This window comes from Orycteropus afer, unplaced genomic scaffold (assembly GCF_000298275.1).
Source record: "Orycteropus afer afer isolate SDZICR_OR568_19922 unplaced genomic scaffold, OryAfe1.0 scaffold00098, whole genome shotgun sequence".
In the NCBI taxonomy this organism is placed as follows: Eukaryota; Metazoa; Chordata; class Mammalia; order Tubulidentata; family Orycteropodidae; genus Orycteropus; species Orycteropus afer.
The window spans coordinates 4,612,710-4,627,608 of NW_006921685.1; the positions used below are offsets into that span (position 1 = coordinate 4,612,710).

Genomic DNA, 14,899 nt, shown 5'->3' on the forward strand with positions numbered 1-14,899 from the left:
TTATCTGTCAGTTTGTTGTACTATGGTGGCTTGTGTGTTGCTGTAAGGGTAGAGGCTATGGTGGTATTTCAAATACCAACAGGGTCACCCATGGTGGACAGGTTTCAGCAGAGCCTCTGGACTAAGATCAGATAGACTTGGTAGAAGGAAGGGGCCATCCACTTCTCAAAGAATTGGCCAGTGAAAAGTTTATGAATAGCAGTGAAACACTGTACTTATTGCACTGGACAAAGCTACTGCAAAAGACCTCTTTAAAGTGCTGAAAGACATAGATGTCTCTTTGAAGACTCAGGATTGTTTGGTGATTATCAAGTGATTATCATGGTGTTTTCAATTGCCTGATATGCATGTGAAAGCTGGACAATGATAGAGAAGACTAGAAGAGTTAATGCTTTTGAGTTGTGTTGGCCAAGAATACTGAAAGTACCATGGCATGGACTGCCAGAAGAACTAACAAATTTGTCCTGGAGGATGTGCAGCTGGAATGCTCCTTGGAAGCAAGAATGACCAGACTTCATCTCACCTACTTTGGTCATGTTGTTGGAAGGGACCATTCCCTGAAGAAGAATATTATGCTTAGCAAGATGGAGGATCAGTGAAAAGGGGGAAGGCCCTCAAGGAGATGTACTGTCACAGTGGCTGCAATGATGGGATAAGGTGTAGGAAGGATTGTGAGGCTGGTGCAGGACCAGGCAGTGTTTCATTCTGTTGTATGTAGGGTCGCAATGAGTCAGAGCCAACTCAACAACACCTAACAACAACAAGCTTCATTTCAGGCTATAGTTACCTCTGTTTACTTTAAAAGTGTCCTCTTTTTAATTAAACATTATATGTTGAGATAATTGTATATTCTTATTTGTTGTTGTTGTAAGAAATAATAGAGACTCCATGTGCCCTCTACCCAGCTTCCCTCAATGGCAACATCTTGTAAAACTACAATATAATATCACAATCAGGCTGTTGATGTTGACACAATCAAGACACAGAACAGTTCCATAACCACAGGATCTCTGGTATTGCCATTTCACACTCACCTCCCCTCATCATCTCCCTTTTCCTCCCACAACTTCTAGCCATTAATTTGTTCTCCACGTTTATAATTATGCTATCTCAAGAATGTTATGTAAATAGAAAATATACAATATTGACCTTTTGGGGATTAGCTTTTTTTTCACTTAGCATATTTCCCTGGAGATTCATCACAATTGTTCTGTGCATCTATGGTTTATTTCTTCCCTGTTGAATAAGTGAATCTTGGATAAGACAGTCTGTACCTTGAAATTGAAATGATTAGTGTCAGAGAGAGCAATGCCATATCTAGAGCATTACACAGAAATCCTGAGAGATGATCCAAATATGATTTAATATCATGAACAAAAGAGTGGACAGAATGGTCATTTCTGGGAAATTTTTGAGCAAATGTGACCAACTGTAGCATAATAGATATGTGATATGGAGAATAGAAATAATCAGATCACTCAAACTTTCCTTGCTTTAGATGCTATAAGATAAGGAGTGTTGGCCAATTCTTATAAGATTTAATGTATCTGAACTGGCCTTAAAGGGGAGCTGAATATTCTCACATCTTGAATGTAATTGAACTGCCTATATCAAAGTCATGTTTTTGATAGAAGATAATACCTATCTGAGTTGGTGAATTTAATCCTATGTGATGATGAGTTTAATCATGTGTAGTGTGTAATGCTTGTTTGTCATATCAACATACTTAAAAGAACTGGGAAACCAAATTTCAAAAAACAATTTCCAAAGAGCTTCAGTGGGTTTTGCACTGATTATTAAAATTATTTTAAAAATGCAATGACATCACATGTTATATGATGATAGAAATGTATTACCAAAATTGAACAGAACTTTTTTTATTTGTCAGTAAAACTGGGAAAACCACAATGTGTATCTTTAAAAGATTGAAGTAAAGCCATACAAATAATATAACACAGCACTTGTTCTATAGTAAAATTTCAATAAATATCAGCTGTTAGTAGTGTGGTTGTTTCTATGTTCTTCTCACAATCATTTTTTTATTCTCCCTACTCCAACTTAAAGTCCTTTATAATAAGGATCTGTGTTTTATTCTTTGTTATCTGTAAGGCACATTTATACATAGGAAGTGTTTAATAAATTTGATTAGTTTGGTATTATCATGAATTACTGTTCATTGATTTTAGGTCTGAAAGCAGCTCATGTATTATGCAGACAATATTTGTGCAACATGAATTTATTGATTACATTATTGGTGTTATTTTAGATAATTCATATATAAGCTATAACATGAGAAAACTATGATTAATAATTATTCTAAAAGTTTGTCTTTTTTAAACTATTCTAGAACAATAATTTTCAATGAACTTTTTGTGCACACACACACACACACAAATGTCATTTACCTAATATGACTCTGGTGTCATCTTAGGCATATAACACAGAGAAACTAAAACCTTTTTAAGGGGATTTTTAAAAATACATCTTAAAAACTTCCCTAAGTCTTTTCTTTGCAAGTTGAATCACTGAGAACATATGTTTCATTGACTTTAATAGATAAAGCACATATCTTTGTAGCTTTCTAAGCCTATTTTTTAATTTAATTTTTAGTTTTCAAAACTACCACCCAAAAGTTAAAATCATAGATGGTATTAGTTTTTCCACAGTAGATTTTGAAATTCTCCAAATATACTATTATAAAGCATTAATGTATTGTATCATCAAACACTAATGTAAGTACATATGGAATCATCACACACAGACTTTCCTTTCATTAAAGTTGAAGAGTTTTGTTTTTCTCTTTTCCTTTTGACTTAGGTGCCAGCTAAAAGAGTTGGAGAAAGAACAAATGTTCTTAAATTTCTGATCGAAACTGCAGTGTAGATCCTTTCATTTTCTTTGCATAATCTTCTTCAAATCTCTCATACTGGGCTACAGTGAAGTGATTCTTCCAGTCTCCAGAAATACCTGAAAAATAAATAAATAAAAATGAAATGGCAAATTTAAGACTATTGTAAACTTATGTCCTCAAATCAGATTTAATTGAATTACCATCAAAAAAAAAAAAAAAAAGCTTTTAACTTTAGAATGTTATATCTGCCCCCCAGCTCTCTTCCTCGATACCTACTACCACTTTCAGACTCCTAGGAGTTCTGGTGGCTAAGTGGCTAAGGCATTTGCCTGCTAACCTAAAGCCTAGCAGTTCAAACCCACCAGCCACTCCTTGGAAGGAAGATTGAGCAATCTACTTCTGTAGAGATACCGCCTTGGAAACCCAAGGAGGTGTTGCTATGAGTCGAATCTACTCAATGGCACTAAGTGAGACCTTCTTAGCTTTATACAAATTCCCACAGGTTTTTCCAGTATCTTATGTAAGAAACTAATACATTAAATAGTTCTGAGAATTGTCACTGAGAGAAAGCCAAAAACCCTTACTCTTTGGTTTCAAGAGTTTTATTAACAAAGAATACAAAGATGTTTTGATTCATTTTAAAATTATACTTTCTAAAGTGAGGCAGCAATTTATCTTATGAGAAATAAAATTATATAATTATGCAAGATCAGGAATTGCTTACTATTAAACAGAATTACACAGATTTCTTTACTATAGGATTTTTCAAAGTCTCCCAAAGACTAATTATATGATAAATTTTGAAGGACTAACATAGGATACAGCATTTGCTGGGAGCTCTGGTAGTGCAGTGCCTAAGGCACTTGACTGCTAACCAGAAGGCTGGCAGTCAAACCCACCAGCCGCTCCTTGGAAGGAAGATGGGGCAATCTACTTCCGTAGTGATACTGCCTCGGAAACCCAAGGAGGGGTCGCTATGAGTCGGGTCCGACTCGACGGCACATAACAACAACAATAATAATAGGATTTGCTATGAATATTTGATAACAGAAAACCATTTTCATAGGACATCTCACAGGATTACCAAGAAGACAGGTCAAGGAAGCTATTTTGGGATAGGGGAAATGGGGATGGGGAATCACACCAAAGAATTTGGTCAGTCTGGTCTAGGTTTTTCAACCTCAAAATCATTGACATTTTGGGATCAGATAATTTTTTGCTGTGGGAACTGTCATGTGTTTTGCAGCATCCTTGGCCTCTACTCATTAGATGCCAGTAGTGATAAAGGCATTTCTAAACATTTGTTAATGTCCTCTAGGAGGTTAACTCATATCTAGTTGAGATCAGATATTCTCAGAGCAAGATTTATCTATGACATACATACTTTCTTTCTGAAAAAATTGTCAGATCTACTAAGATACTTTATAATTAAAATTATCCTTAATAGTTCCTTTGCACCCCCTCACAAGGATATTTGTCTCCAAAAATTGTCCCAGATTGTGTTAATGTTAATAATTATCACTCCTCCCCTTCACTTTAAGGAGATTTTACATCTCTGTCCTTAGTCATGTGTTGTGCTCATTCTTCCTTGCCTCATTAACTTTGGACTTGCCTTTTTGATATGCTTTGGTCCATGGAATTTGATTATGTGTGACATATACCACATCTGAACAGAAACTTTAAAAGATATTACTAGTTTCTACCGACTCTTCTTGCTCTTCATCTAGACCATGATGTCAGATATTTCCCACATATGGGCACCTCTTTCAACCCGGATTTCAGAAAGAAAGCACAAGAAAATGAACCCAGAAGAGACCAGAAAAAGTGAAAAGAAAAAGAGTTGAGCAAAACTGCAGCAGTCACAGCTAACTGAACATCCACCAACAAGTAACTTAAAAGAAAAATAAATCTCATGGTTTTTAAGTCACTAGGATTCTTGGGTGTTTATTGTATAGAAAGCTGACTAATAAATACACTAACAACATCTTTCTCTCACATACAAACACAATTCAGCTCAGTAGGCCACAATTTTGCAGAAGGCCCATTTTGTGCAAGATACTGTCCCTTGAGTTCAATGCTGAGAGTGTAATGATTTCGAATAACAACGACAATCTCATTAATTCTACACCTAACATTACTTAAGCTAGTTATCTACCATAGCAATTTTTTTTTTTTTTTTTAAGGAAGAAGACAAAGGTCTAGGTCATTCAGACAAATAAATTTCATCCTTTTAATATATACTTTTATTTATTTATTTTTTGTTGCTGAGAATATATATACACATCACAATATACTTCAACAGTTTCTACATGTACCATTTAAACAAAACTCACTGCCATTGACTCCATTCTGACTCAATAGTGACCCCCTTTGGGTTTCCAAGGCAGTAAAGCTTTATGGAAGTAGATTGCCCAGTCTTCCTTCCATGGAGTAGCTGATGGGTTTCAACCACCAACCCTCTGCTTAGCAGCCAAGTGCCTTAGGCACTATGCCACCATTTAGTGACATTAATTACCTTCTTTGAGCTCTGTAACCATCCTTATTCTCCTTTTCTGAGTTTTTTTCTTCCTTATTAACATAAATTCACTGCCCCCTAAAGTTTCTATCTAATATTTCTAGTTACAATTATCAGTTTGATCCCATATGTTGTTGTTGTTATTTGCCATCAAGTCAGACCCGACTCATAGCGACCCCTCCTTGGGTTTCCGAGGCAGTATCACTATGGAAGTAGATTGCCCCATCTTCCTTCCAAGGTTTGGTGGTTTGAACCACCAGCCTTCTGGTTAGCAGTCAAATGCCTTAGGCACTATGCTACCAGAGCTTCCATATAGGTAGTTCTTAAAAGAGCATAATGTTTAAGGTAGATTTTTTTTTTTTTTTTAAGGTAGACCTTTTTTTTTTTAAAAAAAAAAAAAACTTTTTAAGTTAAATTATTGTTTGTTTTGAAGAAGACTTCAGGGGCCATTTTTGGTTTAAGTTTTAAAGATTATCTCAGGGCAATAATTCCAGGAATTTATCCAATCTTCATGGATCCACAAAGTCTGGAGTCCATGAGAATTTGAAATTCTGTTCTGCATTTCTCCTTTTTGACTAGGACTCTTCTATGGAATATTTGATCAAAATGTTCAGAAATGATAGCCTGGAACCATCCCAGGTCTTCTTGTCTCATAGCAAAGGAGACAGTTGTTCCTGCAGGCAATTAGCCACGTATTCTGTATCCTCCTCCTTTTCCTGACTCCCCTTTTCTCCTTGTTTTTCCGGGCAGCTAGAGACCAATTGCGCTTTGGATGATTGCTTGGAAGTTTTAAGACGCTAGGCACTACACATCAAACTAGGAGGTAGAACAGAAACATTACACATTTTATTAGGCCAATTAATTGGGATGTCCCATGAAACCACGACCTTAAACCTCTAAACCAAATGAGGTCTTTGGTTGTACATAAGCAGCCTCAGCAGCTAATCTTTTTGTTTTGGTTTGCTTTTGTTGTTGTTGTCAACATATCTGTCACACAACACTTGCCAATTCAATGTTTTACAGATGTACAATTTATTGACAATAATTACAATAACCAGCTGTGCAACCTTATCCTTAATCAACATTAAATGACTTTCAAGGCTGACTCTTATTGAAGCACAAGTTACTGATGCTTCCAAAGCTGATGCTTACTGAGGCATAAATTGTTCTTATTAGAGAATGTTAGGCTTTCATAAAAGATAGGGTTTGTTTGCACAGTTACCTCTAAGCTTATTTTTATGTTTTCCTCCTCAGCATGCTCAGTATCTTTCCATTTCTTTCAGTATCACTTTTATCTTCCCACCCACATCTTTTATATTGTATCCAGAAAGCTATTCAAAAACTGCTGTATGATATTCTTACCCTTTCTCATGAAGGGTGACACAGAATGGTCCATTTCAGACGCCATAGTAGTATAATTTGCACTTGGGTTCTGCTTCATCACGTCGAATGAACTATGATAGAGGATCTTATCTACTGTTTCTTCTGGAAGCTCTTTTTCCAGGAACTTTAACAACTTATGAAGACTGCACTTTGGATCCTAACAGAATTAGAAAGCAAAATGATTATTCCAAGTAGATCAGGTGGATTAAGTCACTTAACAGGCAATGCATTTAATAAGGAACTCTAGTGGTGCAGTGGGTAAGGCATTTAGCTGGTAACCAGAAGGTTGGTGGTTCAACTCACCAGCTTCTCTGTGGGAGGAAGTTGTGGCAATCTACCTCTGTAAAGATTTACAACCTTGGAAACCCAATGAGGGTTGCTATGAGTCAGAATCAACTTGATAGCAGTGGGTTTGGTTTAATTCTGACAATGTAGTAGAAGAAATTATTTTGGTTTTGAATGCCAGTATGGCTTCAGAAGTCAGGTGATTAAAAAAAGAAAGAAAATCACTCTACAGACTATAAAAGTCAGTTGACATTGTCTCCTCCTTCATTCTCATAATGTCATGTATACTTCACCTATTAATCCATACACCCAGACATTATCTTAAAGAGAAAAAGGGCTGGCTACCTGAGATAAATTTAAGAGAGTATATGAGAAAATTTAAGACAGATATTTCTTAAAGTGACTGTTTAAATAATTAGATCAGACTATGTTTTTAAATCAAATTAGAGAGCCATTTATTTTTCCACATTAATAGTCAAGTGGAAGATGAAAAATATAAGTTAGATGTTTTATAGATTAAATAAGAAAATTGCATTGTCTCCCCAATGTGCTTGACACTGTGGAAACTACCATGGACAAGATAATTACAGTTTCAAATTCAAGGAACTTATATTACAGTGGAGGAGACCAATAAAATATAAGAAACACACACATAAAATCATTACAAGTTGTGGTAGAGCAATGAAAACAAAAGAGTCTTTAACAGAGAATATTGGTGAGGATTATTTAACTTTGGGGTCAGGAAAAATATTCTATGTAGAGGTGACATTTAAGACTTGAAGGATAATGTTAGTCCTCGGATAGAGGGAAAGAATGATTTCAGCAGATTCACTTAGACAGAAAGGAAAAAGTGGCACAAGAAGTTGGAGGGATATATAAGGACTAACTTATGCCATGCTTTTTAAATGATCTTAAAGACATTGCATTTTATATAGGAACAGAAATCATTGAGAAATTTGAAGCCAGTAGTAGACATACTGTGATTCAGTTTTCAAAAAGACCATTCTGACTGAATGGATAGAAGAAAAGAAACTCCAAAAAGATAAGATAGATGCCTGTGTGTGGAGGAATAAGTGATAGAAATAAATGGATATAAGGTGAACAAAAAAAGAGGAATGGATGGAAAACTGATAGGATAGTAGATTAGCCATATGGGGATTCCATCAAAAATAAAGAAAAAATTGCTGTGGACTCTTACCTCTTTCATGTCTTCATAGAATAGGTAAAGGATACGATAATCTTTCCTCTTCTCCCACCAGCCCTTCACATGATCATACCAGGAACCAAAGCACACTATATTTAAAGATAAAATAGTTTCAAATTTTTACTATTTGAATGAATAAAGAATTGTCAGATGCCATTATAAGGCATTGTTATCAACACACACTTATTAATACCTATTAGTTCAAGAAAGTGCATGCTAAGGATAATGGAAGTAAATGAATAACCTATTCTCCCTGATTTTCAGTTTTTTTTTTTTTTTTTTTTAAGAAAGGAGAAAATACTTCTAATAAATAAAACTACAAATATGAGAGCAACCTGGCAGATACTGAGTAACACAGATAGAAAATGATATGGCAGTCTTTAAGAGAGGGAAAAAAAAGTGAGAACATCATAGGAGTGGAGTAGTTAAGAAGCAGCTGTGGAGAAGGTAAAGTATATTTGGATATAAGGAGGAAAGGGCTTTGGCAATGAAAAGAATAAAGATGACATTCTATGGACAGAGAATACAACAAGTCACAGCAAACATGAAACTATACAAGATACCTTGAGATGTAGTTGCCTCAGTAAGAAGGTTTTCACAGGATAACATGGAAAAACAGGGAAGGAGATGGAAGTCAATGACAAAAATATAGTGTCTTCATTTATAGATGGAGATACAGGTTTTGTTTTGTAGGTAACACAAAATCATTTTACATGATTTTAGGCAGTGATGATACAGGTGTAAAATGTTTCCAAGAGATTCATTTAACATCAGTCATACTGAAATTAGTGCTAAAGTGGCTGGTTAAATAATATAGAAAAAAAAAAAAGTTTTCTGCTTCTATTAGGTTCAGGCATATGGAAACTCACCAATAAGAAATAGTATTGAAAATTTTATTTGAAGATATAAACTATACACATATTTCATTGCAATGTACTCTTAAAAAAATTTTAACATCTTGGTTTTCAGTCATAGTGTATTCTACAAATGTATTCTAATTGGTCTCCCTGCTTATTGTCTCTCTGATTTCTGATCTTTATGGTCTATTTTTTCCAATGAGTCTTATGAAAACTCTGTTGAAATGTTTCTACGTTTTCCAAGGCCTTGGAAAAGCCTGTTGTTTCTTGCTACATTAAATTGAGCTTATGCTGAAGTTTTATGGTCCTTCATAAATCAAAACAACTAAGTACTATTTAAATTTATATCTCCAACAGGATGGAGTTAGTGGAGCCTAAACTGAAGGGCAAAAATTACTATATTATTAAAATTAGGTAATTTAGACATGTTCTAGGTTTGCAGCAAATAAAACGTACCTGCAAATAATTTAAGAGTTACTATAATGATAAATTAAATAAATTATCTTTGAGATTTAATGAAAATTGATATCCAGAGAAGATTCAGAAAAGACTCTACCTTTTATAGTCCAAAACAGCAGAAATATGGTGGCACCACCATATGAGTATATCAAATGTATTTTTAAAAGAAAAAGCAGTTGAAGATATTTTATAAAATCTGCTTTGAAATTTACAAAACAGATTTCCAAATTGGTTTGTGCTGCAAGCATTTAATGGCCTTACATGAGAAGTCAGGAGTTGAAGAATACATGAGAGTTACTACCATAGATATTAATGTGTTTCTTTGAAACAGGAAACAAACAAGTAGAATAACAGAGACCTAGGATAAAGCCCTCACTCAAGAATCTTCACAGTTCATTAATAAAACAAAGGAATGATAGAGAAAAGACTGTCCAAGGAATATGTACAAAATTTAAACAGTATAATGCATGGATGCCAATAATGGTATGGATGCTTTAAACTTTCCAGTAATGAGTAAGCATTGGAACTCTGATGGTGCAGTGCCTGAGGCATTTGACTGCTATCCAGAAGGTTGGCAGTTCAAACCTACCAGTTGCTCTGCAGAAGGAAAATGAGGCAATCTACTTCAATAAAGATTTACTGCCTTGGAAACCCAATGGGGTTGTAATGCATTGTAATTGACTTGATTGTAGTAGGTTTGGTTTGTTTAGTCTAAAGAAACATTCAGGAAATCAACTGATGTATTGCTGCCAAAGGGGCAAGGAGGCCACATCTTCTGACCTCCTGTAACCCCACAAGAGGAAGACAGAATCACCATCAGTGGCCCAAGGCCTATTCTTGCAAGGCCAGACATGCTGCCTCCTTCCAGCCTTTTCACCATTGGTTCCTCCTGCAGCACCCTCCATGTCTTTGCTGGGTTTGATAACTCATAGCAGTGGCCACACAGAACTCACAGATTATAGGATTTATTAGGGAAGCACCAGACTACAATTCAAGTTCAGAAACGCACTCAGTCTCTCTCAGCCAGCCATCTCATTCAGCAGCTGGCAGTCTCAGTAGCGAATCACTCTCAGTAGTGCACGTCTCTTGCATCTCTCTCAGCAGCATGTGTCTCTCATGTATCTTAGGAGTACGTTTATCTCAGCAGCCTATCTTAGCCAGCAGTCAGAAAGACTCCTTCTGCCTATAGGAGGGCACCTTTTGAGCCTCGCAGAGTGGCCCAAACCAACCAATCCCGACATCAGAATTCTATGCACCTCAGAGAGAGAGAACTTCCCAGAAAATTACAGTGTGCTGCTCACAACAGAAATACCCCAAGTAGATAAGATTAACAATTAGGAGTTACTTAATTGCTCACAGCAAATTCTACCAACAGAGTTTACAAAGACTTATGGCTAGAAAAGTCACACTATGTAATTGACTACACTGCAATTGTATTGGGAAAATATGCTGCAAAAGACCTTTTTAAAGTGTTAAAAGCAAATATATCACTTTGTGAACTAATGTGTGCTTCACTCAAGCCATAGGATTTTCAATTACCTTATATTCATGTGAAAGCTAAACAACAAATAAAGAAGATAGAAGAATTGATGTCTTTGAATTATGATGTTGGTGAATAATATTGAGTATACCATAGACTGTCAGGAAAATGAACAAATCTGTCTTGGAAGAAGTATAGCCAGAGTGCTCCTTGGAAGCATGGGTGATGAGACCTCTTTCACATACTTTGGACATGTTATCAGAAGGGACAAGTCCTTGGAGAAGAACATGACACTTAGTAAAGTAGAGGGTTAGTGCAAAAGAGGAAATCTCTTAATGAGATAGATTGGCACAGTGGCTACAACAATGTGCTTAAACAAAGCAACAAGTGTGAGGATGGTGCAGGACTAGGCAATGTTTTATTCTGTCATACATAGGGTCACTATGAGTCGGAATCCACTGGATGGCACCTAACAATAACAAAAATGAAAGTATGGGCCCCAAAATCTATGTGTTACATATTCCCAAAATTATACTCCTTTAGGGGAAGAGACAACATATTCTGCATCTTCTATATTCTTTATAATATATCTTAGACCATTGGGCACATACTAGATTTATAACGGACATATAATTTATATTTGAACTTTACATATTCTTACAAAAAAGATCTTCCATTATGGAGCACCATGATTAAAAGAAAAGTTGGACCCACCATTTCCAGCCATGAAATTATGCAGGAACTCCTCCCAGGTACCAGGATCTGGGTGTATTTTTGCCATCTGGTGGAAATAATAGTAAGAGACAGCCACATCTTTGGCATTTCGTGCCACATAGATCATCTGTGCAGAGAAATAGAAAATGAGTATTTTATTTCTTTTGTGTAAAAGAGAATTTGTGCTTATCTTGATAGAATCCTTAGTTTGCTTTTCTATTTCTTAATCCTAACATTTACATCTATTTCCTTATATAATATATTCAAAATTATACATATTGTTTTAAAATAGAATGTTCTGTCATGCGAACACTTTCTCTTTAGCCTTTGAAAACAACATCTTTTGAATGATGAAAAACATCTGTCATAAGAATTATAATATTAAATTAAAAAAATATTGGTATTATCCTTAAATTCCACCACTCATCTGTATGTTTGTTGTACTGTGGTGGCTTATGTGTTGCTGTGAGGCTAGAGGCTATGCCACCAGTGTTTCAAATACCAGTATGGTCACCTAAGTGGACAAATTTCAGCAGAGCTTCCAGACTAAGACAGACTCAGATGAAGGAAGGGGCCATCCACTTCTCAAAGTATTGCCCAGTGAAAACCTTATGAATATCAGTGAAAACCTGTCTGATACATTACTGGAAATTTTTATAAATAACCCTGAAACATTGTCCAATATAATACCAGAATATGTGCTTTTCAGATAGGAAGGCACTCAAAATATGACTGAGGAAGAGCTGCCTCTTCTGACGAGAGCTGGCCTTAATGATGTGGATGGGATAAACCTTTTGGGATCTCCATTTGCTGGTGTGGCATCACTCAAAATGAGAAGAAACAGCTGCAAACATCTATTAGTAATCAGAGCATGGAATGTATGAAGTATGAATCTAGGAAAATTGGAAGTTGACAAAAATGAAATGGAACACATAAAGATCAATATCCTAGGCAGTAGTGAGCTGCAATTAACTAGTTTTGACCATTTTGAATCAGACAACATATGACCAACTATGCCGGGAATGAGAAATTGAAGAGGAATGGCATGGCAAGCATTGTCACAAAGAATGTTTCAAGATCTATCCTGAAGTACAATGCTGTCAGTGATAGGATAATAACCATATGCCTACAAGGAAGACCAGTTAATATGACTATTATTCAGATTTATGTACCAACCACCAAACCTAAGATGAGAAAACTGAAGATTTTTATCAACATCTGCAGTCTGAAATTGACCAAACATGCAATCAAGATGTGTTGATTATCACTGGTGATTGGAATCCAAAAGTTGAAACAAAGAAGAATTACCAGTAGTTAGAAATTATGGCCTTGGTGATAGACATAATGTTGGAGATCATATAATAGAATTTTGCAAGACCAACAACTTATGCATTACAGATACCTTTTGTTGACAACAAAATTTGTGGCTATACATGTGGACTTTGTCAGATGGAATACACAGGAGTCAGATTGACTATATCTGTGGAAAGAAGAGAAAAGCTCAATATCTTCAGCCAAAACAAGGCCAGGAACTGACTGTGCAGCAGACCACCAACTGCTCATATGCACATTCAAGTTGAAGCTGAAGACAATTATAACAAGTAGATAGGAGCCTAAATATGACCTTAATATCCCCCCTGAATTCACTGATCATCTAAAGAATAGATTTGATGCACTGAACACCAATGACCAAAAACCAGAAGAATTGTGGGATGACATCAAGAGCATCATTTATGAAGAAAGCAAAATGTCATTAAAAAGACAGGAAAGAAAGAAAAGACCAAAATGGATGTCAGAAGAGACTCTGAAACTTGCTCTTAAAAGGAGAATAGCTAAAGAAAATGGAGGAAATGAAAAGATAAAAGAGCTGAACAGAAGATTTCAAAGAGCAGCCCGAGAAGGCCAAGTAAATAATCATAATGAAACATGCAAAGATCTCGAGATCGAATACCAAAAAGGAAGAACATACTCAGCATTTCTCAAGTTGAAAGAACTGAAGAAAAAATTCAAGCCTCAAGTTTCAGTATTGAAAAATTCTATAGGCAAAATATTGAATGATGCTGGAAACATCAAAATAAGATGGAAGAAATACAGAGAGTCACTGTACCAAAAAGAATTGGTCACTGTTCATCCTTTTCTGGAGGTATCATATGATCAAGAACCAATGGTACTGAAAGAAGAAGTCAAAGCTGCACCATAGGAATTGTTGAAGGCTCCAGGAACTGATGGAAAGAATACCCATTGAGATGTTCCAACATATACCACACTGGAAGCACTTACTCATCTATGCCAGGAAATTTGGAAGACAGCTACCTGGCTAACTGGTTGGAAGAGATCCATATTTGTATCCATTCCAAAGAAAGTTGATCCTACAGAAGGTGGACATTATTGAACAATATCATTAGAATCACACTCAAGTAAAATCTTGCTGAATATCATTTAAAAATGTGTTCAGCAGTATATTGACAGAGAACTTGCAGAAATGCAAGCTGGCTGCAGAAGAAGACAGGCAACAAGGGATATCATTGATGATGTCAGATGGATCTTGGCTGAAAGCAAATACCAGAAAGATGTCTACTTGTGTTTTATTGTTTCATTGCAAAATATTTCAACTGTGTGGATCTTAACAAATTATGGTTAACATTGAGAAGAATGGGAATTCCAGAATACTTCATTGTGCTCATGAGGAACCTATACATAGACCGGGAGACTGTCTTTCCAACAGAACAAGGGGATGCTTCATGGTTTAAAATCAGTAAGGGAGTGTTCCAGGGTTGTATCCTTTCACTGTATTTAATCAATCTGTATTCTGAGCAAATGATCCAAGACTCTGGGCTATATGAAGAAGAGCATGGCATCAGGATTGGAGGAAGACTCATTAACAATCTGAGATACGCAGACAATACAACTTTGCTTGCTGAAAGTGAGGATGACTTGAAACAGTTACGGATGAAGATTAAAAACCACAGTCTGTAGTATGGATTACATCTCACCATAAAGAAAATGAAAATCCTGAGGTTCCAGCAAGATGCCAGACTAGGCAGAAAGACTTCACAGACCCTCTCCAACAAAGAAAAGGGAAACCAATTAACACAGACACAGAAGATAATCTTGGACCCCTGAGCCTTGAAGGGAAGGATATAGAAGTGGA

General features: G+C 35.9%; 1 protein-coding gene across 1 annotated transcript in view; it reads right to left on the bottom strand.

Annotated features, from left to right (window-relative positions):
• Positions 1-2,854: 2,854 nt before the first annotated feature.
• Positions 2,855-14,899, bottom strand: part of LOC103198603 (sulfotransferase 1 family member D1) — a 27,405-nt gene continuing 15,360 nt past the window's right edge. Inside the window, exons 4-7 of the mRNA XM_007942771.1 lie at positions 11,749-11,875; positions 8,233-8,327; positions 6,729-6,906; positions 2,855-2,967 (exon numbers count right to left, since the gene is read on the bottom strand). Of these exons, the coding sequence (XP_007940962.1) occupies positions 2,855-2,967; positions 6,729-6,906; positions 8,233-8,327; positions 11,749-11,875 (513 nt within the window). The remainder of the gene's footprint in view (positions 2,968-6,728; positions 6,907-8,232; positions 8,328-11,748; positions 11,876-14,899) is intronic.